At 42.0% G+C, this 25546-nt stretch overlaps 1 protein-coding gene across 1 annotated transcript in view; it reads right to left on the reverse strand.

Annotated features, from left to right (window-relative positions):
• Window positions 1-25546, reverse strand: part of LOC124594880 (cytochrome P450 9e2-like) — an 81556-nt gene that overhangs the window by 38860 nt on the left and 17150 nt on the right. Inside the window, exons 3-4 of the mRNA XM_047133352.1 lie at window positions 12440-12648; window positions 12161-12353 (exon numbers count right to left, since the gene is read on the reverse strand). Of these exons, the coding sequence (XP_046989308.1) occupies window positions 12161-12353; window positions 12440-12648 (402 nt within the window). The remainder of the gene's footprint in view (window positions 1-12160; window positions 12354-12439; window positions 12649-25546) is intronic.

Raw genomic sequence — 25546 nt, forward strand, 5'->3', positions numbered from 1 at the left:
TCGTGTAACAAGAGGCGGGGAATATTGTGTTCTCAGTGGAGAGGCAGTGACAGCAGAATGGGTCAGTCGGAAGAGCTCAGTGGCTTCGAAAGTGGGTCAGTCATTGGATTCACCATGGAGTTTTAAATCATTCTAAAATTGCCCAATTCGACTGAAAAGTGATGTGACTGTGAGGTGGGAACTCGAGGGAATGACTGTAGCAGAACGAATAGGCCAGGTGGGGCAGGTGGGCCAGCACTGACAGACAGGGACCGTCGGGCGTTGAGGAAAGGTGAAAAAAAAAAACTAATGAAATCAGCGGAAAGATTTACTCGTGAGTTCTAAAGTGCTACCAGCAGTCCAGCACAATGACTGTGACCAAAGTTAAACAGAGTGAGGTACAATGATCGAACATTTCCTCATAAGCCATAAATTTCTGCAGTCTGTGCTAAGTGACCCTTGAGGTATTGCAAAAAACGAAGCTGCTGGACAACAGATCAGTGGAGACTAGTGATTTGGAGTGGTGAAGCACGCTGTGCCACGTGCCAATCCGAATGCCTGGAGAACATGTCCTGCCGTCATGCCGTCCGGGGTAGCTGCGCGGTCTGAGGTGCCTTACCATGGTTCGCGTGGCTCCGCCTGTCGGAGGTTTGACTCCTACCTCGGGCATGGGTGTTGTAGGGGAGCAGCCTACTCACGCCTTATAAAATTCACAACAGTCTTTCCATTGTGTGCCAGCCAGTCCGCTGTAACTAGCTCTGACGTCATAAATATTGCGCAATAAAAAAACTTTAAAACGAAGTAAATAACCTGAAACGTTTCTAGCATGTCAGGAGTAATACAAAATCAATATGTGTTGGATATCAGTTCAATAACTTTAACCATTTTCGAAATTTGGATGTTTTTTCTGTAAAAATCATTGGCGCAACAGAAAAGAGCTAGAAACTTAAAAAATTATATTTAGATTCCTTTTGCATAATAATTTGGTAGAAACAGTATTCTGGACCTCACAAATTAAAATTTTAGTTGAAATTCATGATTTTCTGGTTTTTATCTTAAAAATTAAGGAAGCAAGATAGATTAAGTAGGCGAATAAATAAAGCTAGGATGTTTAACTTTAAGTAGAAGGGAGATCCGCTATAATCATAAAGATGTGAGAAGTTTCAACTGAATAACTATAAAACTATAGCGATAGCGTATCTCCAAAGGGCAAGTTCAGAGCTCGTCTACTGCGTGTAGTGTAATTAAATTAATTCTCTCGCCCAAAATATTTAACTTAGCCACGTCAGAATTTTTATTATGATTACTTACTTGTGTGCTGATTGCACAATTAAATTGAAAGCTTCATCGGCCATCAGCAAAGGAAGCAATGATTTATTCGATAACTTAAAGTGGTGCATAAACTAGCCCAGCGGCTTGTCGGGAGAGCAGATTTTATCAGGCGTTTCCTTAGCCGTCCGCACCGCGGCTTTATATGTAAGAACGCTGCGTGAGAGGAAGAAAGGCCCCAGTTCTCTCCAGACGCTGAATAGCACACCACCTGTGCCGGGAGTTGCGTCGCGTCGGTTTCGCTGATATAAACAGCCTCGGATGCAGTAATACGTTACTCGGGATACGCGTAACAATGAAATCGTTTTCGAGTGATGTGTTAATTTTGGGATGACGTTAATGATCTATCTTTAGTTTGCGTATGTCGTATTTTCACAAGCTGCCGCAGGACAGACATTCTACCATTATTAGCATGGCGTTTGATGAACATTATCATCAAATTATGGCGAGCATTCACTTAAACATTTAATTTGAACATTTATAGTTGGATCAGCGCATTAGACTCTGAACTGCTCTGGTAGTTGGATTGTGTGGATTCTTTTTGGTCTGTGACTTTCAGAATATAGCAAACATTTTAGAGAGAATGGTTTTTGATTATGAATCCCAGACAATCTCCTAATTCCTCATAGGTATAAGCTGTAGCTATAAATGTATTTCTCAGATGAAATGGGCACTAGGAATTCTAATTACAGGCTTCACGTTTTGTAGTTAGAGAGCCAATGTTGAGAACGGCAAACAACAGCATTAAATAAATAATAGGAACATTAACAATTATTCCACCCGCCGCCCCACAGTGTGTGTTAGTGTAACTTATGTTAAGTTAGATTAGTTAGTGTGTAAGCTTAGGGACCGATGATATGAGCAGTTTGGTCCCACAGGATCTTACCAAATATTTCCAAATTTTCCTGCCGTCATGTTCACTGGCAATGGTGGAGTATGGAGGATGTTGTCTAACGGAATGGGGGTGTTTTTCGTGGTTAAGATGCGTCCCGTCATTAAACTTAGGGTAAAGCTAAACGCGGAAGCATATGAATTCAACTTACAGCACTGTTTACTCCTTACAGTAAAGACATTGTCATTACACTTAGGGCAAAGCTAAATGCGGAAGCATATGCATTCAACTTACAGCACTGTTTACTCCTTACAGTAAAGACATTGTTGGTAAACGATTACTGGTTGTACCACCATAATAGTGCACCTTGTAATGAAGGAGCATCTGTAAGGTAATGGTTCTTGGATAATAACATCCTTGAAATGTACTGGTCTGCCCCAGACCCCAGTGTCCAACATCAATACCTTCTCTGGATTTGGCTGTTGTGGAGTAATGGGCTGTCATACCTTCACAGGCATTCAGACGCCTCATTGAAAGTGTCCTCAGCATAGTTCATTTCACTATCGATTACCTCTGAGGACGTCATATTTGGTTTGTGTGTGTGTGTAGGTGTGTGTGAGTGCGTGCGTGTGAGTCATCTTTACAGAGTTTCTCTGAAAACAAAGATTTTAAATTCTCTGTACAGCGCGTACTTGCTGCAGTTTCGCCTTGAAAATGGCAAGGTGTGCTCCTGTCGAAACATCGGCTGTTGCCGACGACTTCACCCGGCTGCATTCCCATAAGTTATTTGCACAGAGATGAACCCTTTATAAAGGCGAAGGGTGAACACACCGCATATTAATGTCCACTAATAGGTGTTTGGACGTTTTTGTTCGAATAGTGTAGCTCTGTATTACTTCGTTATACGCAGAAGATATTTTACGACATTATCTCTTATATCAGACCCAGTGATCAGTTTAATATCAAAATTGGTGTTACGTGGCGCTTTCGTAGCAAGTACCTCTCCCCCAAGTAGATATCCATGGTGTGTGTCACGGCGTCCCCTCTCTGTGGCCAAATGGAGGACCACCACGGCTAGACTTTTGGTTACACTGGCTGTAGCTTGTTGTACGTAACTTCCAGCCATTCATCCCCCCCCCCCCCCCAATCCGTCACCAGGTGACTGTTTTAGCAGCGAGGCAAAGTCTTGCAAGTGTTCGGCACACTTCGTACAGGGCGTCCGCAGCAAACTTCCTTGGCTACCACAGCAAGTTTCTGATTACTGTGACTCCCGACATTCACTGGTACAAAGTCGGTTGTTATTTCGTTCCCCTGCTGCACATTTTTTTCCTGAATCGCTTGAAATGAAGTCCACTGAGGAAGTGACGCAGAAGGAAAAAATTTTCTCTCAGTCACACCTCCCGCTTCCTTGTCTTCACAACCACATACATTCTGGAGTGCAACATTTAACTCGGCCGATGGATCGACCAAGGTGGTCCAGTCACATGACCCATCCAATCAACGGACATCAGCCCCTTAGATCTATACCTGTGGGGCCCCTGAAAGAAGTCGTGTATGCAGAGACCACCTCAGATTCAGAGGCCATTCTGTCCGTCATGCCAGGCAGTTGCAGGGTGGCCCATTTGAACATGTGCGCGAGTCGCTGCCGCGTCGTGTTCGTGTATGCTCTGCTTTGCAGCAAACAGCAAACAGCACCTGGTCTAATGATCGTCTCATCGCAGCACGCCATGCACTGATATGAGACATTAATATGTACCCTATAGAATAGACACAATGTATTTTCGGACGCATATGGCGTGGCAGTTGAAGGTAGCAAAACGAACTGCCTAAACTTTGCCCACAGTTCCTCTTCGTCCACCTTACTAGAACTAAATGATGTCAATTCACTATATAGGTGAGACGTTAACAACTGCTTATCTGCTCTATCAAACAGAAACACTCTCCTAGCCTTCTTAACTGATGTATAAATTTCCGAAAGCATAGCTGCCATGACGACATCATGATTGCTAATCCCCATTTCTGTACTGACGTTTCCGATAAAGCCCGATCTATTTGCAGCTAAAGGTCTAAGATTCTAAGATACATCCATAGCGTGTGAGCTCCGAGCTAGCTGCTAGAGACAGTTTTCAGAAAACACGTCCACGTATTTTGCGCGACTGTTTGTCTGCACCCCCCACAATGAATCCGTAGACATCCTGCTCTATACTTGGTAGGTTAAATTCGCCTCCAACTAGTATTCCTTGATCTGGGTATTTACGCGGTACTGACCGTAGACTTTCTTTGAATGACTTCCGAGCTGTCACAGCGGAATCAGGTGGCCGGTAAAAACAGCCAACAATTAACTTGGGATCAGTTACACCTGTTATACTTTTCCAGATAACTTCACTATCACACTCAACTTCGACCGAAATAGAGACAATATTTTTGTGAACTGCAGTGAACACTCCCCCTTCTATGGCCTCTGACCTGTCTTTCCGATATACGTCCCACGACTCGCTAAATATGTCAGCGCTTTCCACTTCGGGTTTTATCCAACTCCCGGTCCCAAGAATAGTTTGAGCGCAAGAACTTTTCTGGAGGGCAGTAAGTTTGGGAACTTAATTAAAACTTTGATAGTCACAGTGTCGTTACTCTGGACGCCATCTGACTTCCCTTGCTGCTTCACAGTAAGCATGTCTATGTGGATGTAAGTAACAGTTGTTATGTAAAGATGAAGAGCGTTTAAGAGGACCGACTACAATGGGGAGCTGAATCAAACCAATTTGCCGACTGAACAACATAAACAACAGCATGGAATGTGTCAGTAGAATTAATATTCAAATCTTCAATACAATCTTATTTGTCTTCCATTTTAGACGTGTTTCCACCTCCACAGAATCGACCTGTGGCTTCCCAACACGTGGCCCGCTATTGTCAAAGCACTGTGGTGTTGCACAGAATCATCCTGGTAAGCATTCTCACACAAGAACAGAAACTGTCACTGATTTAATTCTACAAAGAGCAAAACGATCATGTCAAACCTCACTCTATTCGCAAGTAACATAGCGCTGCATTAAGACACTGTCATTGGACTTGAGTTGATGACAGATCAAATCCTCTCCCATGATCGAGATTTAGGTTTTTCTGCTGCTTGCTTAAATCGCTTCATCAATTTCCCGAATGTCTTCTTTGAAACGGATGAGGTCCACTTTCTGCTCTGTCCCTCCCTCTTCTGAGCCTGTGGTGCTCACGCAGTAGAGTACTCGCCCCTTTATGTGCCCTTACTTACCTAAAGTATTTTTTCAGTATCAGGATGAGTTTACGACCATGTGGCGTAGGAGACGACATAATACGATCTCTTACGCGTGTTTTAAACTTATCATTACCAAGAAAGAGGAATGGTTCAAGACCTTCTGTTGTCGTAAGGCACGCAGCTATCTAGTACGGTGGCTGCAGGATGGCTATGTTTTTTTTTTTTTTTTTTTCGCTTTGCTCACAGCACAGCTGACAGAACTGCATAGCGTAACATTCAGTCGATACGAAGATTCAACCCTCTACATCATCATCATCATTTAAGACTGATTATGCCTTTCAGCGTTCAGTTTGGAGCATAGTCCCCCTTATAAAATTCCTCCATGATCCCCTATTCAGTGCTAACATTGGTGCCTCTTCTGATGTTAAACCTATTACTTCAAAATCATTCCTAACCGAATCCAGGTACCTTCTCCTCGGTCTGCCCCGACTCCTCCTACCCTCTACTGCTGAACCCATGAGTCTCTTGGGTAACCTTGCTTCTCCCATGCGTGTAACATGACCCCACCATCTAAGCCTGTTTGCCCTGACTGCTACATCTGTAGAGTTCATTCCCAGTTTTTCTTTGATTTCCTCATTGTGGACACCCTCCTGCCATTGTTCCCATCTACTAGTACCTGCAATCATCTGCTTTCATATCCGTAACATCAACCTTGTTGATAAGGTAACCTGAATCCACCCAGCTTTCGCTCCCATACAACAAAGTTGGTCGAAAGATTGAACGGTGCACAGATAACTTGGTCTTGGTACTGACTTCCTTCTTGCAGAAGAGACTAGATCGTAGCTGAGCGCTCACTGCATTAGCTTTGCTACACCTCGCTTCCAGTTCTTTCACTATGTTGCCATCCTGTGAGAATATGCATCCTAAGTGCTTGAAACCGTCCACCTGTTCTAACTTTGTTCTTCCTATTTGGCACTCAATCCGTTTATATTTCTTTCCCACTGACATTACTTTCCTTTTGGAGATGCTAATCTTCATACCATAGTCCTTACATTTCTGATCTAGCTCTGAAATATTACTTTGCAAACTTTCAATCGAATCTGCCATCACAACTAAGTCATCCGCATATGCAAGACTGCTCATTTTGTGTTCACATATCTTAATCTTACCCAGCCAGTCTATTGTTTTCAACACATGATCCATAAATAATATGAACAACAGTGGAGACAGGTTGCAGCCTTGTCTTACCCCTGAAATTACTCTGAACCATGAACTCAATTTACCGTCAACTGCTGCCTGACTATCCATGTAAAGACCTTTAATTTCTTGCAAAAGTTTGCCTCCTATTCCATAATCTCGTAGAACAGACAATAACTTCCTCCTAGGAATCCCGTCATTTGCCTGTTCTAGATATATAAAACATAGATACAATTCCCTGTTCCACTCTAAACACTTCTCCATTATTTGCCGTAAGCTAAAGATCTGGTCCTGACAACCTCTAAGAGGCCTAAACCCACGCTGATTTTCATCCAACGGGCCTCAACTAATACTCGTAGTTTCCTTTCAACAATACCTGAGAAGATTTTACCCAAAACGTTGATTAAAGAGATACCTCTGTAGTTGTTACAATCTTTTCTGTTTCCGTGTGTAAAGATTGGTGTGATAACTGCTTTCGTCCAGTCTGATGGAACCTGTCCCGACTCCCAGGCCATTTCAATTATCCTGTGTAGCCATTTAAGACCTGACATTCCACTGTATTTGATGAGTTCCGACTTAATTTCATCCACCCCAGCTGCTTTATTGCACTGCAATCTATTGACCATTTTCTCCACTTCCTCAAATGTGATCCTATTTCCATCGTCATTCCTATCCCATTGTACCTCGAAATCTGAAACATTACTGATCGTATTTTCACCTACATTGAGCAACTCTTCAAAATATTCCCTCCATTTGCCCAAGGAATCCACAGGATTCACCAGCAGTTTTGCTGACCTGTCCAAAATACTTGTCATTTCCTTCTTACCTCCCTTTCGAAGACTGTTAATTACATTCCAGAATGGTTTTCCAGCAGCTTGACCCATAGTCTCCAACCTGTTTCCAAAGTCTTCCCAAGATTTCTTCTTGGATGCTGCAATTATCTGTTTGGCTTTGTTTCTTTCTTCAACATAACTTTCTCTGTCTACCTGAGTTCTAGTATGTAGCCATTTTTGGTACGCCTTCTTTTTCCTTTTACAGACTGCCTTGACTGTGTCATTCCACCAAGCTTTTTGCTTCATCCTACTTTTACGCACTACTGTTCCAAGACATTCTTTAGCCACTTCTAGTACTGTGTCCCTGTACTTTGTCCATTCCTTTTCCAATGTCTGTAATTGACTACATTCAACTAACTGGTACCATTCTGAGATCACTGTTATGTACTTGTGCCTGATTTCCTTATCCTGAACTTTCTCCACTCTTATCCTCCTACATATGGACCTGTCCTCCTGCACTTTCGGCCTCACAATCCCAATTTCACTGCAGATTAAATAATGATCAGTGTCATCAATCTATAAATCTGAATAATCCATATTAGTTATTTTGTTCAAATTTGGTGCACAGCCTTTTGTTATTAATGGAATGATGTCAAAATTTCAGATTTTTCTTTATTATAGTTCTGCAGATAAAGAGAATTACCTAAAACTCCCAAAACCTACGCCTGTTTTTTTTAAAATCTAGTTAGGAACAATAACAGATGGACTTTCATTATCATTTGAAGGCATTCGAAAGTTATCAATGCATAAAAATCAATTAATTAGAATTTTGTTTTTAAGACTTCTGTCACTGTGCATTACGTAATACAAAAATCAGTCAAAATTATTATTTGATTATGTTTTGCCGTGAGAATTATTGAGAGAGTGTATGTGGGACATACGTTTAAATTTAATATCTCATTCTTCGTAAAACCTTGTACAAACGAACTGTGGGAAATTATGTTGCAACCACGATTCAGGTGATCCATGTCGGTGTACGCTTTCTTTTGTATAAAAGTACCCAGAATGGAAGGTGGAGGCGGAATAAGTTTATTTCTCAAATTGAAGAATATTTCACACTTTGTTTATTTTAATTAAATAAAATACAAGAATTTAAAGTTTTGCTGATATTAATTACTATCAAGTTAGGGATTAGATAAGACAAGATTTGCCGCGAGAATGATCTGGAAGGAAGAGTTCGTTTCTACAAGGATCGTTTAGATCAGCAGCCAATCAGAATTAAGCTATTCCCGCGCGAAAAGAGGAGTGTGCATATAGGAGAGTACCTCAAGAGGGGTCGCTTGCTAGCCGGTCTACGAATAACACGATCTCAGATCGCTCGTAACAAATACTCTGTGAGATGAGGAAATAGTGAGTTAATTTCGGTTTGAACATATCGTGACTGACGCGACTGGAGTTACGAACATTTTAATGAAAGTGTGGTGTTTCTAAGTTAAATAGTTTGAAAGATATGAGCGTGTGAACTTTCTGATCGTAGTAACAACTCCGAGTGTCGTGTTTCGTGCTCTGTACTGAATACTTTGGCGAGCACCTCTTACGAAGAAGACCACTGAAACGACCGAGTGTTTAACTCGCGAAGAGTTGTGGGTCTGTGACTGGTAGAACGTGAAAATTGTCGGGTCGGACTTAACTACAATTCTGGCTGCTTTCCGAGTGAATTTTTGTTATACAGACAGTGAACCTCGAATGATAACGTTTTACCATATTAAATAAGGACTTGATAGCTATTTCACGTGTTTCAATGTGAACAAAAAGCAGAGTTAATCTAATGTTAAACGCTTTTCTGTAAGTAGACCGAACATCCCGAACGCGCGATTTTCTGATCATGAACTTTCAAGAACTAACTTTCAGCTAGAGTTACGCGGCCTGTGTGCGGTAGGTGTTAGATGGTGGTTTCATGAACGCTGCTTTACACTGCCTAGCACGTATCTGCTACCACAGAGTGAAAAGACGTCGGCAAGAATCCTGTCGAGGTAGGATAATAGCGATTACAAAAACGTAGACGGCCGACCCCGCCCGGCAACTGGCAGAAACCTGGAAAGACGTCGTCGACTTTGATCCGACGAGGGCAGCTGCCACACTGGGGACAGTGGATGAACTGGCCAGGCAACTGAGCGAGTCTGAGAGGGGTCAAATTGTGGGCTTCAGAGTGGCGGCATGATCCTTTTGGAGAACTGTCACAAGTTGGACGATGTTGGTATCAACGGCCACTCGAACGTCTTCACACCCGTATACGTGATTCCGGGCGCACACAAAGCACAGACGCCCGCAAAAACCGCCGTATTGTAAGGGCAGCAGTGGGAGATCGTACGGCCACCACAGCACAGATAAGAGGCCTTGTGAGCCCAGACACATCAACACGAACTGTTGGGGACCAGTTATGAAGAATGGAACTGCGGGCGTGCACACCTCTAGCCCGTCCTCCACTCACGCCACAGAACCGACATGCCTGAATCTACTGATGCCTCAGAGGATCACTTAGAACCGCGCACCGTGGTCTTCAGCGATGAAAGCAGATTCTGCCTATACGAAACTGGTGGTGGTTGGGACGTACTGCGGAATGCCATTAGACCTGCTCTTTTGCCATTCTAGCAACAGGAAGGTGATGTGTTGTTCCAACAGGATATTGCTCGCCCTCACACTGCCAGTGAAACTCAACGTGCTCTGCAAGAAGTGCAGAAAATTGTCGCCAATCGAGCACGTGTTGGATACGATTAGACGAGAAGTGAACAGGTGGAGCTGGCGTGGTGTAACGGGTTCCAGGAGACACTGTTCGCAGTCTGTACGATCCAATGGACGCCAGAGTCAGCGCCTGCATTGCCACCCGTGAAGGCCACACCACATACTGACAGCACTACGGGTGTTTCAGCGTGGGTCGATACCTGGTATCTCAGAACCGCTCGTACTGTTGGTCTGTAATTGTAATTGTTTCTGCTACTCCAGATATAATGTTACAACAGTAAATAATGAGTGAATCGGAACCCTCTATAAGGGTTTACTAATTTAACTGAATCCGAATGGCAATCGCAGACTCACAGGCTTAGTGAAACCTAATTAAATTTCTTATAGCTATTTCCCATGATTCTCCACATTTAACTCATACAGAGCGTGGTAATAGCATAAATGCATAATACTGATTACGGTTCTGACGTTCCACAGACGCGAATAATACCTTTCACATGCGAACTGAGCCATGCGTGCACCCATATCGATTCTGGACGCTGGTTCAACCTCTGTAGTTTCGTTCCGCAGCGACCGCCTTTTTGGCGTCTCGCTAGGGTCAGCCTTGCAGCGGCTTGAAGAATTTTAACACCACGAGTGGCTCTCTGAGAGTTTTGGTCTCGGGTATTCTCCCGCACGCTAAGGGGGTCGCTCGCCGAGGACAAGGTGGTGCCACTGTGGCCGAAGGCTGCTTACCGTGGAGAGTGCGTGGATGTCTCTTGAAGATTCAGCACTCCCCGTTTGTCTTCATGATCGCGTGTGTCCAATTCCGATTTCTGGTGCCTTGGTGAATGATTGTGATTTTGCCAGCCTTCGTTCGGCCACAGTATCCGTCGTAGAAATAAATGGCGAGATCCTCATTTGTGTATGATTGAGAGTTGAGTGCGATTTGTGTTTAAAGCTACTGTTATGCTAATTCCTGATAAATGAGAGTTGTTTTTGGTTTCACGCCTAGTTTTCTGTAGGGGCCATTGTTTGCAGTGGGCTTCAGAAGTGGATCAACATCCTTGTAATGAGAACACGGTTGAGTTATTTTTAAGACAGTTATAAAAGGGATACCAGGTTGACCGGCTATAGTTCCATTATTACTCCATTAGGTACAGACGCTGTTCCCGTAAAATCTGAACCCGTGCCTTATTTCTAACCACTCGGGGGCGCAAACCTTATAATATCTATTGTGTTTTGTTTATATCTGCATGATATGACGTTCAGATGGTTTTAAAGTATTTTTATCTTCAACTGGCTATTCGTGTTTGTGGTCTAAATTGGCGCAGTCCCGTCGACCTGAGGGCAAGCGCCATTTTACGCTCTGTAGTTTGTATGTACGTCTTTACAGTTCGAGCTGAACTAAGCAACAGTTTGGTGGACGGACTGAGCTTAAGCTGTCGGCCTTTCACTGGTTCATTAATTTTCGGCCCGCTTTTAATTGTGTTATGAATCAGTCAACGCATTTGTTTTTCGCTTTGTGGTTGTTCGGTCATTTAAAATATTTTTTCAACTGAATTACTTTTGTTCTCTTAGTGAATTTAAAGGATTTGGAATCTAAAGGTTTTTTTAATTGTTATGGTGGTTAAATAATTTTGAAATCATTATTAACGCCTGTATTATGTTTCTTGTAACTGCCTTTTAAAACTGCAAGTAAATCCTTCTCATTTTCTTCTTTGGTGGATTACCTTTTAAGTGTATATTTTTTTAAATGTGTCTGTCTTACAACTTTTGGTTTTTAAAGTGTTATTCACGCGATACTCTTGAATGCCACTGGGACAATTTTTTAAATATTTGCTACATTTGAGAAAATTGAAAAGAAAAAATACTTAAAGCATGGAATATTTCACTTGTGTGCTTAGCACTTTCTCACTCCCTGCTTCAGGCCCGCTATTATGTCATTAACAAATAAATTACTTGTTAAAAATTTTGCTATTAAGACCGACTTGAATAAAAAATCAGTGTTGACAAATATTGTTAAAAAGACTGGGAAAAATTTGTAATCTATGATGCTGTAATAATTAACAACTCTGAAACGTGTAAATTACTTACGCTTTCCTTTGACTTCCGTGGTTCCGTTTACCTCTTCTTCCTGCGATGTTAGTTCGCCTCGTCGCGCCTGCATCATTAGATGGATCATGTCGTGGCGAATGATTCCGTGTTTCTCTCTCGTTCGAATAGTTTCTGAGATTATGGACGTGAAGTAGTCCACGGCCTTTGGGTCCAAGAATGGTATGCGCAGTAGCTACAACACGAGGAAAGCCATAAACAGCGTCTTTATTTGCTAAAGAGAATAAATGCTAATTTTTGTACTCTGCACAAGTTACTCACTTCCATTAGTTTCGGTGATATCAGGTATCCAAAAGCGACCGTCGGTCTGAAGGTGGTGAGATCACGACCCATCGTGTAGAAAGAGTTATTGGGCTCCGAAAGCGAGTCCACCTTGACTCCAAATGCTGTGGTTGCAATAATGTCGTTGGTCATGCGTGTGAAGAAGTCCTTCATCTCCAGGGTGAGGGTGCCTTCCCCGCCAGAAGAAACTTCAGGAAGAGAAGTAAAAAGCGTGTACGTTATTATTTTTATGACAGTGGATGAACACTATTTTTATAATCGAAGCAGTACTCATCACTCAGGAGAAGAAAATACTACTGTGTTTATCTGCTAAGGAGGAACCATGAGTAACGGGGTCGGTTCTGCCTCTAGATGTCTGTGCTGCACGACGTTGTGAATAAATTAATTGTTACAGGGAAGGGAAGGGTTGGTGAAAGGAGAAGTTCCCATATTCATGAGAAATTTTCATATATTGAAGGATGCACGCAGTCATAAATTTTGCTTAGAGCAGCATATGGGAGCATGGGCGAAAGAAGTAGGATTTCATAATATTCCTTCATGGTAGAAAGTACATATACACTCCTGGAAATGGAAAAAAGAACACATTGACACCGGTGTGTCAGACCCACCATACTTGCTCCGGACACTGCGAGAGGGCTGTACAAGCAATGATCACACGCACGGCACAGCGGACACACCAGGAACCGCGGTGTTGGCCGTCGAATGGCGCTAGCTGCGCAGCATTTGTGCACCGCCGCCGTCAGTGTCAGCCACTTTGCCGTGGCATACGGAGCTCCATCGCAGTCTTTAACACTGGTAGCATGCCGCGACAGCGTGGACGTGAACCGTATGTACAGTTGACGGACTTTGAGCGAGGGCGTATAGTGGGCATGCGGAAGGCCGGGTGGACGTACCGCCGAATTGCTCAACACGTGGGGCGTGAGGCCTCCACAGTACATCGATGTTGTCGCCAGTGGTCGGCGGAAGGTGCACGTGCCCGTCGACCTGGGACCGGACCGCAGCGACGCACGGATGCACGCCAAGACCGTAGGATCCTACGCAGTGCCGTAGGGGACCGCACCGCCACTTCCCAGCAAATTAGGGACACTGTTGCTCCTGGGGTATCGGCGAGGACCATTCGCAACCGTCTCCATGAAGCTGGGCTACGGTCCCATACACCGTTAGGCCGTCTTCCGCTCACGCCCCAACATCGTGCAGCCCGCCTCCAGTGGTGTCGCGACAGGCGTGAATGGAGGGACGAATGGAGACGTGTCGTCTTCAGCGATGAGAGTCGCTTCTGCCTTGGTGCCAATGATGGTCGTATGCGCGTTTGGCGCCGTGCAGGTGAGCGCCACAATCAGGACTGCATACGACCGAGGCACACAGGGCCAACACCCGGCATCATGGTGTGGGGAGCGATCTCCTACGCTGGCCGTACACCATTGATGATCGTCGAGGGGACACTGAATAGTGCACGGTACATCCAAACCGTCATCGAACCCATCGTTCTACCATTCCTAGACCGGCAAGGGAACTTGCTGTTCCAACAGGACAATGCACGTCCGCATGTATCCCGTGCCACCCAACGTGCTCTAGAAGGTGTAAGTCAACTACCCTGGCCAGCAAGATCTCCGGATCCGTCCCCTATTGAGCATGTTTGGGACTGGATGAAGCGTCGTCTCACGCGGTCTGCACGTCCAGCACGAACGCTGGTCCAACTGAGGCGCCAGGTGGAAATGGCATGGCAAGCCGTTCCACAGGACTACATCCAGCATCTCTACGATCGTCTCCATGGCAGAATAGCAGCCTGCATTGCTGCGAAAGGTGGATATACACTGTACTAGTGCCGACATTGTGCATGCTCTGTTGCCTGTGTCTATGTGCCTGTGGTTCTGTCAGTGTGATCATGTGATGTATCTGACCCCAGGAATGTGTCAATAAAGTTTCCCCTTCCTGGGACAATGAATTCACGGTGTTCTTATTTCAATTTCCAGGAGTGTATTGTATATACCGAGCACCCACAGATAACTTAAATATCGCCATTAAGCTCTCATTGGCTTATTTAACAGTAAAAACTAACGAAACAGAGGTTACCAGCGCTTTTAATACAGATTGTCTTAAGGATTTCTCTAGTACGATAACTTTTTATTGCAGTCGGTAATATTGTCATTAAATTAATTCGTACTGTAGAGTTCTCAAATAGGGTAGCTAATTTCTCATTGATAATATCTTTAGAGATGGTCTAATGAACAAAATTATATTACAAAACAAACAAAACCGTTAGTTAATGGCCTCTCAGACCATGACTTGTGTTTCTTATGTTAAACATTAATACCGATAATACTGATTAGGGTGCAAATCTACAACACCCGAGTTCAGGAGGGTGGTCAGTAAGCCATAAACAATCTTATGAAATTCAGCAAAGACATGAATTGGAGCTCATAACATGAAAGAAAAATGTCTGTTCATCCAAACGTGCAGTATATACAAGTAAAAAAAAATTAAACACTTCCAGTAGTGAAGTCCTTATCTTATAATAGCTGTTCACCCCCACAAGGAATGCAGGCTACAGCCAAAACAAAGACAAAAAAAAAAAAAAAATTGGATCAAATGGCTCTGAGCACTATGCGACTTAACTTCTGAGGTCATCAGTCGCCTAGAACTTAGACCTACTTGAACCTAACACATTCTGAGGCATCAAGGGATCATCAATTTAGTATTTGAGGAAAGTGTGGAGGGTAAAAATAGTAGAGGAAGACCAAGAGATGAACACACTAAGCAGATTCAGAAGGATGTAAGTTGTAGTAGTTGCTCGGAGTTGAAGAAGCTTGCACAGGCTAGAATAGCATGGAGAGCTGCATCAAACCGGTCTCTGGACTGAAGACCACAACAACAACAACAACTGCCAATGAAAAACAGCTCTGATGTTGATGTTATAGTTCGTTAAAAGATATGCTGATAAATACTCAAGATATTAATACATACATTGAAGCAAATGAATTACGGGCAACAGATAGTCATAACACGTACCAAAATAAAGACACTGTAGGATATAGGAAGAAAGTGATTAACACAACCAGAAATGAAAAGCACCAGCTAGAATTAACAGTAACTAATACGATGGTGACAAATATGTGCAATGTAGAGAAAATTTTTAACAAGCATCTTATCAATGTTTCTGAAAAGTTATGGTTATCAGCTTCAGTAGATGAAGCCAAGGAATAACTTGGCCCAGCCAGTTCAAGTAACTTCTGTAATATGAATATGTCCGTCTCCACATACGGCTGACGTAAGCCATTGTATAAAAAAGACAAAGGAATACCGACAAACTTAACAAGGTTAACCTTTGTCTGAAATCTCGAACATTTTAGAAAAGGTAAAAGCCCAGTCAACAAATATAAGAAAAAGGCGAATAGGAGAACAAGAATGGTATAGTCGCTAATTTTTGTACATTGGTACGAGGGAGTGTCATAAACAACATATTAAAAATCCGCACTGGTGGGGTGTCAACGTCACGGTGGGTCACTTCTTTATGTTTTTCTTGAATAACTCGGAAACCGCGGTTTCGAGAAAAATTGTTTATCAACTAAAAAAAAAAACTACATTAAATTTGCTGTAAAACATCCTATTCACTTTTTCTTTGAGACTGAAACGTCCCCTTTTTGAAGAATTATACACGACTGTCCTTAAACTGACACACAATATTTTGTTAGCGCAACGCAATCTCACTTTCAATAATCCCTACAAAAGAATGGGCCCTGACTAACATTAAACTATACCTTTCAGAAATCACTTACCTCACAAAAATCTTCGCTACTCAAGCTACTGCAATACAGCGAGCGCCACTACTGCCAGCTAAATAAAAGATTCAAAGTACTGAAGGCACTAACTACTGATAGGCATAGTTAGCAAATGAAAGATATTAATAGAGAACAAACAATGTATTTACCTTAATAGTCATAATATATATAGCAGTTCATAACAAATTACAAAACTCTGCCATCTCTCTCCCCACATCCACCACTGCTGGCGGCTCACCTCCAACTGCGCAACGGTACGCGCTGTTCACATCCAGCTGCCGCTGCCCAACACTACAATGGCAGACAGCAATGCAAACTAGCCACAGACTGCACACAGCACAGCCAGTGATTTTTATACAGATGTAGCGGAAACTGGTGTCGTAAACCTAAACAGCCTGCTTACATAGCCCCCATGCTCCCCACAAAAAAGTTTACAAATTGGTACATTGGCTTCTGCAGAACTTAGCTTTCGGAGGACGATCTACATCTACATCTACATTGATACTCCGCAAGCCACCCAACGGTGTGTGGCGGAGGGCACTTTACGTGCCACTGTCATTACCTCCCTTTCCTGTTCCAGTCGCGTATGGTTCGCGGGAAGAACGACTGTCTGAAAGCCTCCGTGCGCGCTCTAATCTCTCTAATTTTACATTCGTGATCTCCTCGGGAAGTATAAGTAGGGGGAAGCAATATATTCGATACCTCATCCAGAAACGCACCCTCTCGAAACCTGGACAGCAAGCTACACCGCGATGCAGAGCGCCTCTCTTGCAGAGTCTGCCACTTGAGTTTATTAAACATCTCCGTAACGCTATCACGGTTACCAAATAACCCAGTGACGAAACGCGCCGCTCTTCTTTGGATCTTCTCTATCTCCTCCGTCAACCCGACCTGGTACGGATCCCACACTGATGAGCAATACTCAAGTATAGGTCGAACGAGTGTTTTGTAAGCCACCTCCTTTGTTGATGGACTACATTTTCTAAGCACTCTCCCAATGAATCTCAACCTGGTACCTGCCTTACCAACAATTAGTTTTATATGATCATTCCACTTCAAATCGTTCCGTACGCATACTCCCAGATATTTTACAGAAGTAACTGCTACCAGTGTTTGTTCCGCTATCATATAATCATACAATAAAGGATCCTTCTTTCTATGTATTCGCAATACATTACATTTGTCTATGTTAAGGGTCAGTTGCCACTCCCTGCACCAAGTGCCTATCCGCTGCAGATCTTCCTGTATTTCGCTACAATTTTCTAATGCAGCAACTTCTCTGTATACTACAGCATCATCCGCGAAAAGCCGCATGGAACTTCCGACACTATCTACTAAGTCATTTATATATATTGTGAAAAGCAATGGTCCCATAACACTCCCCTGTGGCACGCCAGAGGTTACTTTAACGTCTGTAGACGTCTCTCCATTGATAACAACATGCTGTGTTCTGTTTGCTAAAAACTCTTCAATCCAGCCACACAGCTGGTCTGATATTCCGTAGGCTCTTACTTTGTTTATCAGGCGACAGTGCGGAACTGTATCGAACGCCTTCCGGAAGTCAAGAAAAATAGCATCTACCTGGGAGCCTGTATCTAATATTTTCTGGGTCTCATGAACAAATAAGGCGAGTTGGGTCTCACACGATCGCTGTTTCCGGAATCCATGTTGATTCCTACATAGTAGATTCTGGGTTTCCAGAAATGACATGATACGCGAGCAAAAAACATGTTCTAAAATTCTACAAGAGATCGACGTAAGAGATATAGGTCTATAGTTTTGCGCATCTGCTCGACGACCCTTCTTGAAGACTGGGACTATCTGTGCTCTTTTCCAATCATTTGGAACCCTCCGTTCCTCTAGTGACTTGCGGTACACGGCTGTTAGAAGGGGGGCAAGTTCTTTCGCGTACTCTGTGTAGAATCGAATTGGTATCCCGTCAGGTCCAGTGGACTTTCCTCTATTGAGTGATTCCAGTTGCTTTTCTATTCCTTGGACACTTATTTCGATGTCAGCCATTTTTTCGTTCGTGCGAGGATTTAGAGAAGGAACTGCAGTGCGGTCTTCCTCTGTGAAACAGCTTTGGAAAAAGGTGTTTAGTATTTCAGCTTTACGCGTGTCATCCTCTGTTTCAATGCCATCATCATCCCGTAGTGTCTGGATATGCTGTTTCGAGCCACTTACTGATTTAACGTAAGACCAGAACTTCCTAGGATTTTCTGTCAAGTCGGTACATAGAATTTTACTTTCGAATTCAATGAACGCTTCACGCATAGCCCTCCTTACGCTAACTTTGACATCGTTTAGCTTCAGTTTGTCTGAGAGGTTTTGGCTGCATTTAAACTTGGAGTGGAGCTCTCTTTGCTTTCGCAGTAGTTTCCTAACTTTGTTGTTGTACCACGGTGGGTTTTTCCCGTCCCTCACAGTTTTACTCGGCACGTACCTGTCTAAAACGCATTTTACGATTGCCTTGAACTTTTTCCATAAACACTCAACATTGTCAGTGTCGGAACAGAAATTTTCGTTTTGATCTGTTAGGTAGTCTGAAATCTGCCTTCTATTACTCTTGCTAAACAGATAAACCTTCCTCCCTTTTTTTATATTCCTATTAACTTCCATATTCAGGGATGCTGCAACGGCCTTATGATCACTGATTCCCTGTTCTGTACATACAGATTCGAAAAGTTCGGGTCTGTTTGTTATCAGTAGGTCCAAGATGTTATCTCCACGAGTCGGTTCTCTGTTTAATTGCTCGAGGTAATTTTCGGATAGTGCACTCAGTATAATGTCACTCGATGCTCTGTCCCTACCACCCGTCCTAAACATCTGAGTGTCCCAGTCTATATCTGGTAAATTGAAATCTCCACCTAAGACTATAACATGCTGAGAAAATTTAAGTGAAATGTATTCCAAATTTTCTCTCAGTTGTTCTGCCACTAATGCTGCTGAGTCGGGAGGTCGGTAAAAGGAGCCAATTATTAACCTAGTTCGGTTGTTTAGTGTAACCTCCACCCATAATAATTCACAGGAACTATCCACTTCTACTTCACTACAGGATAAACTACTACTAACAGCGATGAACACTCCACCACCGGTTGCATGCAATCTATCCTTTCTAAACACCGTGTGTACCTTTGTAAAAATTTCGGCAGAATTTATCTCTGGCTTAAGCCAGCTTTCTGTACCTATAACGATTTCAGCTTCGGTGCTTTCTATCAGCGCTTGAAGTTCCGGTACTTTGCCAACGCAGCTTCGACAGTTGACAATTACAATACCGATTGCTGCTTGGTCCCCGCATGTCCTGACTTTGCCCCGCACCCGTTGAGGCTGTTGCCCTTTCTGTACTTGCCCAAGGCCATCTAACCTAAAAAACCGCCCAGCCCACGCCACACAACCCCTGCTACCCGTGTAGCCGCTTGTTGCGTGTAGTGGACTCCTGACCTATCCAGCGGAACCCGAAACCCCACCACCCTATGGCGCAAGTCGAGGAATCTGCAGCCCACACGGTCGCAGAACCGTCTCAGCCTCTGATTCAGACCCTCCACTCGGCTCTGTACCAAAGGTCCGCAGTCAGTCCTGTCGACGATGCTGCAGATGGTGAGCTCTGCTTTCATCCCGCTAGCGAGACTGGCAGTCTTCACCAAATCAGATAGCCGCCGGAAGCCAGAGAGGATTTCCTCCGATCCATAGCGACACACATCATTGGTGCCAACATGAGCGACCACCTGCAGATGGGTGCACCCTGTACCCTTCATGGCATCCGGAAGGACCCTTTCCACATCTGGAATGACGATAACTACGACACTTCCACAGAGATTTAACTTACAGCAAGACGCACATTTAGCACTACAGGACACGTATTTGAGTGATTAATTTCGCACTTAAATCATGTATTGTTTAAGATATTTGAAGTACAATGATACAAGGGTTTTCCGTGATATATTTCATTCCATTGCTGTAATCTGTAACACCTGAGGGTATAATTACATTAATCCTCAGGGGGGTACACGCCTACTTTGGGTACCATGTGTTTGGCAAGCACAAGGAGCCCTAGCTAATATGGTATTTGCTTATACAACTTCACACATCGGTACCATTTTTCTCTAATACAGAATTACACAGCTACCTGATTATTTGACAGAGAAACAAACATTCTTTTTACTACGTCAGTGACAGATGTTTACGCAATTACACAGTTGGATAACTTCACACTTATGAAACTGTATTTTGTCTGTACTTTGTAAACTGTTCATATTTTTTCGGAACCATTGTGATACTATGAGAGCTTTGAATGATGTATTTGGTATGGGATCATGATTTTTAAAGTACGTTTGAGGCAGATGACACTTTTGACATGAGCAGAGAATTTTTTTTTAGGTTTTGACACTGTTGGAGGAAGCTACGACGATTTTGAGATTTGGCTGAGGTTTTATGATGTTATTATTATGATGATGATGTGTATTATGCTGTTGCCATATGTTTATGATCAATAATCTGATGCTATATGAGTTATTTGATTATGCCACATATCTGTTATGATGAAATATTGAAGAAGTGTCGACGAATATTTATATGTGTAATAAGGTAAGGAGTAATGAATAGTGGTTAGGGACTCTGATTTTTGAAAAAGGTTGTTGGAAACCAAGACTCGTACTTTAAGAGTTATGAAATGTGTGTAAATGCGCGAATGTATCACAATGCAGGCGAAAATTTTTTGCACACTGTTATATTCATAGGATTTTGTTTCTACACATTTGTAACGTAAATTTTCGACCCGTGAAATATTTTTATATGAGACTGTCACTGTAGCGGAAACTGGTGTCGTAAATATTTCGCTAAGAAAGTTAAGTGACCACCTGCACGTAATGCGTCGTGGGCACTCAGCTGGGCGACAGTCGCCTGGAAAAAAGCCATTAGCGTGTGCCCCTTTCAGAGGTACAGGTGGAGAAAAAAAAAGGGAGGCCATTATCCTCGCTATTGACGTTCCTTTGTAGAAAGCATCGCAAAAACGACATGGTCGAATTTGAAAACATATGATAACACTGTGGAGCTCTTAATTTGTGATATTTACTGAAATGCCTAATGAAATGACGAGAAATATTTTATGTCTATACACCTGATTATGACTACTGTCTTTCTAGTTGAGAGATATTTTTTACTACCTTATGAAATGCCATATGGCTTGCTTTATGTATTTATTTACTCATTTTGTTTAATATCTAGTTTCTAGCTGCACTGCAGCATTGGTTAAAATAAAATTTTATAGATGTACTAATATAAATATTTTCTGTCTACAGATCGAGTAAATAATAATTTTTTCAAAAAAAGAGGGAGCACAAAAAGACATTTACCTTCACAGGAACTGCATTCATAATTTTCTTTTCAATTACTTGGTAATTTTTTTGGTAGAGTAACTTCTTGTGGTGCACCACTTTAATTACATAGACATTAAGATGTGAATATACATTTCCCTTGTCTGCATTATTGTCTTTAGTGTAATGTTTTTTTACTGCTTGAGCTGTGTCATGTTTAGATATAAGTTATTTCATTTTCTGCTGCTGGTTGCCAGGCATAGTGCTACTGAATTTTAATTTGTGTTACTCTGCTAAGCCAGATTTATTTTTCTTGTTTGCTGCACATTGCCTTATGTTAGTTGTAATATTGCAATTGCTTTGCTAATTTCTATAATGCTGCTTCCTTTGCAAATCTGCATTTTTTGTCATTGCTGTTTGTGTTAATTGTTTTGTGCTGCTGCATTGCCTCGTCCCTTAGTTTAGCATCTGAGCTCAGTAGATTTAAGTTAGCTTAAGAGGGGGTAGACTATATAAGAAACTAACTATGATGAATTGGAAGAAATGCATTGAGAAGATATAAGAAAATGGTTTGGCCAAAAAAAAAGTAGTGTACAGTGGAGAAAAACTATTTTGAAAGAGGATGTGAACAGAATACAGAAAGCCGGCTTAGATAGTACTTTTGGGAATAACGATGAACAAAGGGAGATCTCCATGCAAAATACTGCAGTAAAGGAAACCCTGTCCTTTCCTTGTGTTATCCCACTATGTGTTTGTGTTCCCTTGTGTAGTTGTGTTTTTCCTGTCTTTATGTGTTTAGCTAATAAGATTTATGTTGTAGAATTTTTCAAATACTATGTTATTTTCTTCATAAAGGTGTTTAGACATTATTTATTCTGTTTTGTTTTAATGCTCATGTGTGAAGTTGATGTTTCGAAAGTTATTCTGATCTTTTATGTATGTACTCATGTCATAATTCCTGTAACACTGACGTATATGTTATTTCGATTCTTTTGTAAAGCCTGTACTACAAATGTTCTCTGTATTGTTATGTTCTTTAATGATGTTTTTGTACCTTTGTAATTGTATTCTTATGTTACAAAATTGTAATTGACACTAATTCTTCAATAAGGGGACGTTTCACATTTATCCTCAGGGGGGTACACGCCTACTTTGTGTACCATGTGTTTGGCAAGCACAAGGAGCCCTAGCTAATATGGTATTTGCTTATACAACTTTACACATCGGTACTATATTTTTCTAATACACAAATTACACAGCTATCTGATCATTTAACTGAGAGATAAACTTTTTTTACTACATCAGTGACACATGTTTACGCAATTTCACAGTTGGGTAACTTCACACTTATGAAATTGTATTTTGTCTGTACTTTGTGAACTGTTCATATTTTTTCGGAACCATTGTGATACTATGAGAGCTTTGAATGATGTATTTGGTATGGGATCATGATTTTTAAAGTAAGTTTGAGGTAAATGACACTACTGACATGAGCAGAGAATTTTTTTTTAGATTTTGAAACTATTGGAGGAAGCTACGACGATTTTCAGATTTGGCTGAGGTTTTATGATGTTATTATTACGATGATGATGTGTATTATGCTCTTGCGGTATGTTTATGATTAATAAGCTGATGCTATATGAGTTATTTGAGTATGCTACGTATTTATTATGATGAAATATTGAAGAAGTGTCGACGAATATGTATATGTGTAATAAGGTAAGGAATAATGAGTATTGGTTAGGGACTCTGACTTGTGAAAAAGGATGTTGGAAACCAAGAACCGTACTTTAAGAGTTATGAAATGTGTGTAAATGCGTGACTGTATCACAATGCTGGCAAAAATTTTTTGGACACTGTTATATTCATAAGATTTTGTATCTACACATTTGCAACGCAAATTCTCGACCTCTGAAATTTTTTATATGAAACGTCCCCTTTTTGAAGAATTATACACGACTGTCCTTAAACTGACACACATATTTTGTTAGCGCAACGCAATCTGACTTTCAAAAATCCCTACAAAGAATGGGCCCTGACTAACATTAAAGTATACCTTTCACAAATCACTTACCTCACAAAAATCTTCGCTACTCAAGCTACTGCAATACAGCGAGCGCCACTACTACCAGCTAAATGAAAGATTCAAAGTACTGAAGGCACTAACTACAGATAGGCATAGTTAGCAAATGAAAGATATTAATAGAGAACAAACAATGTATTTACCTTAATAGTCATAATATATATAGCAGTTCATGACAAATTACAAAACTCCGCCATCTCTCTCCCCACATCCATCACTGCTGGCGGCTCACTTCCAACTGCGCAACGCTACGCGCTGTTAACAGCCCAGCTGCCCAACACTACAATGGCAGACAACAATGCAAACTAGCCACAGACTGCACACAGCACAGCCAGTGATTTTTATACAGAGGTGGCGTTACCAATAAAAAAAACCTAAACAGCCTACTTACAAGACTAATAGTTTCCGCTTTGTAGGGGATGTAAATGTCTCAGATTATTAAAAATAGTGTTTTACTAGCATGGAAACAAGGTTTAGTTAAAACAAGTAGATATAGAGCAAATATTAAATGTGTGTATCACGTATAAGTGCAGCAGAGCTCTGTTAGGGATAAGTTATGTTCTCAGGGGTATAACATGTGGGAGGAGGGGCGACGTGTGCCGTGGAAATGGGAGGTAAGGTAGATTGCTGGACTGTGGCCATGCAGGCCCCTTCTTCACAGGTCTGCAAAATGAGAGCGAGCCGGTGATTCCGCACCCTATCTACCCAAGTACATCACAAGAAGCAAAATATAGAATATTTAACAAATTTATACCGACTCTCCGAAGCTTGCCTAATGAATCACTGGTGACGCAGGTGTCTGTGTGTGTGTGTGTGTGTGTGTGTGTGTGTGTGTGTGTGTGTAGGGGATGGGGGGGACAGGAAGGGGATATTTATTTTCCACAAAATACGTTAACACTACATGGAACACAGATAGGGGTTACTAATAATACTATTGTGCAAGAAACGCATACTACATAAATCTTCGGAAATAATTGCCGTTAAACTAGTTTTATACCCTTAAGACACTACTTCTAATAATTTGAAATTCTTCTGTTCCTTGCAACACGGAGACTAAGTTCTAGAGAATATATGAGTAGGTCTTTTGTAGGTGATATGTTGTAGCTTAATGTTGCACTGGGAAATATTTACGTTAGAAACCGCAATACACGAGTTATTCAAGAAGAACATGGAAGGTTGTCTTTAAACGCTCACCCACCCCTACATTCACACCCCATCGGTGGGAATTTTTAGCAAGTTGTTAATGACACTCCCTCCAACCACTGTACAAAAATCTGTGACTTTCAGATTAAAAGATCATGCATCTAAATTGTTGACCAGAATAATATACAGAAGAAAAGAATGGATCTGTTACACGACGATCAGTTTGTCTTCAGAAAAGGTAAATGCACCAGAGAGACAGTTCTAACGTTGCGGTTGATAATGGAAGCAAGATTGAAGAAAAGTCAAGATACGTTCATAGGATTTGTCGACCAGAAAAAAGTGTTCGACAACGTTAAATGAACAAAGATGTTCGAAATTCTGAGAAAACTGTGATTAAGCTACAGAAAAGATAGGCTATACACAATATGTGCAAGAACCAAGAGGGAACAATAAAACTGAAATACCAAGAAGCAAGATGTCGGATTAAAAGGGGGGAAGGACGGGGATTTAGTCTTCCAAACCTACTGTTCAATCTATACATTGCAGAAGCAATGACAGGAATAAAAGAAAGAGTGAGTGGTTACCAATGATAAAACTCGCTGACGACGTCCTCAGTGAAAGCGAGGAAGAATTACAGGATCTGCTGAAAGGAATAAACAGTCTAATGAGTACAGAACGTGGTCTGTGAAGAAATCAAAGAAAGACTAAAGCTTTTGAGATGCGGTACGGCAGAAGAATGTTGAAAATTAGGTGGACGGATAAGATAGGG

Source organism: Schistocerca americana, chromosome 2, assembly GCF_021461395.2.
Source record: "Schistocerca americana isolate TAMUIC-IGC-003095 chromosome 2, iqSchAmer2.1, whole genome shotgun sequence".
NCBI classification, from domain to species: Eukaryota; Metazoa; Arthropoda; class Insecta; order Orthoptera; family Acrididae; genus Schistocerca; species Schistocerca americana.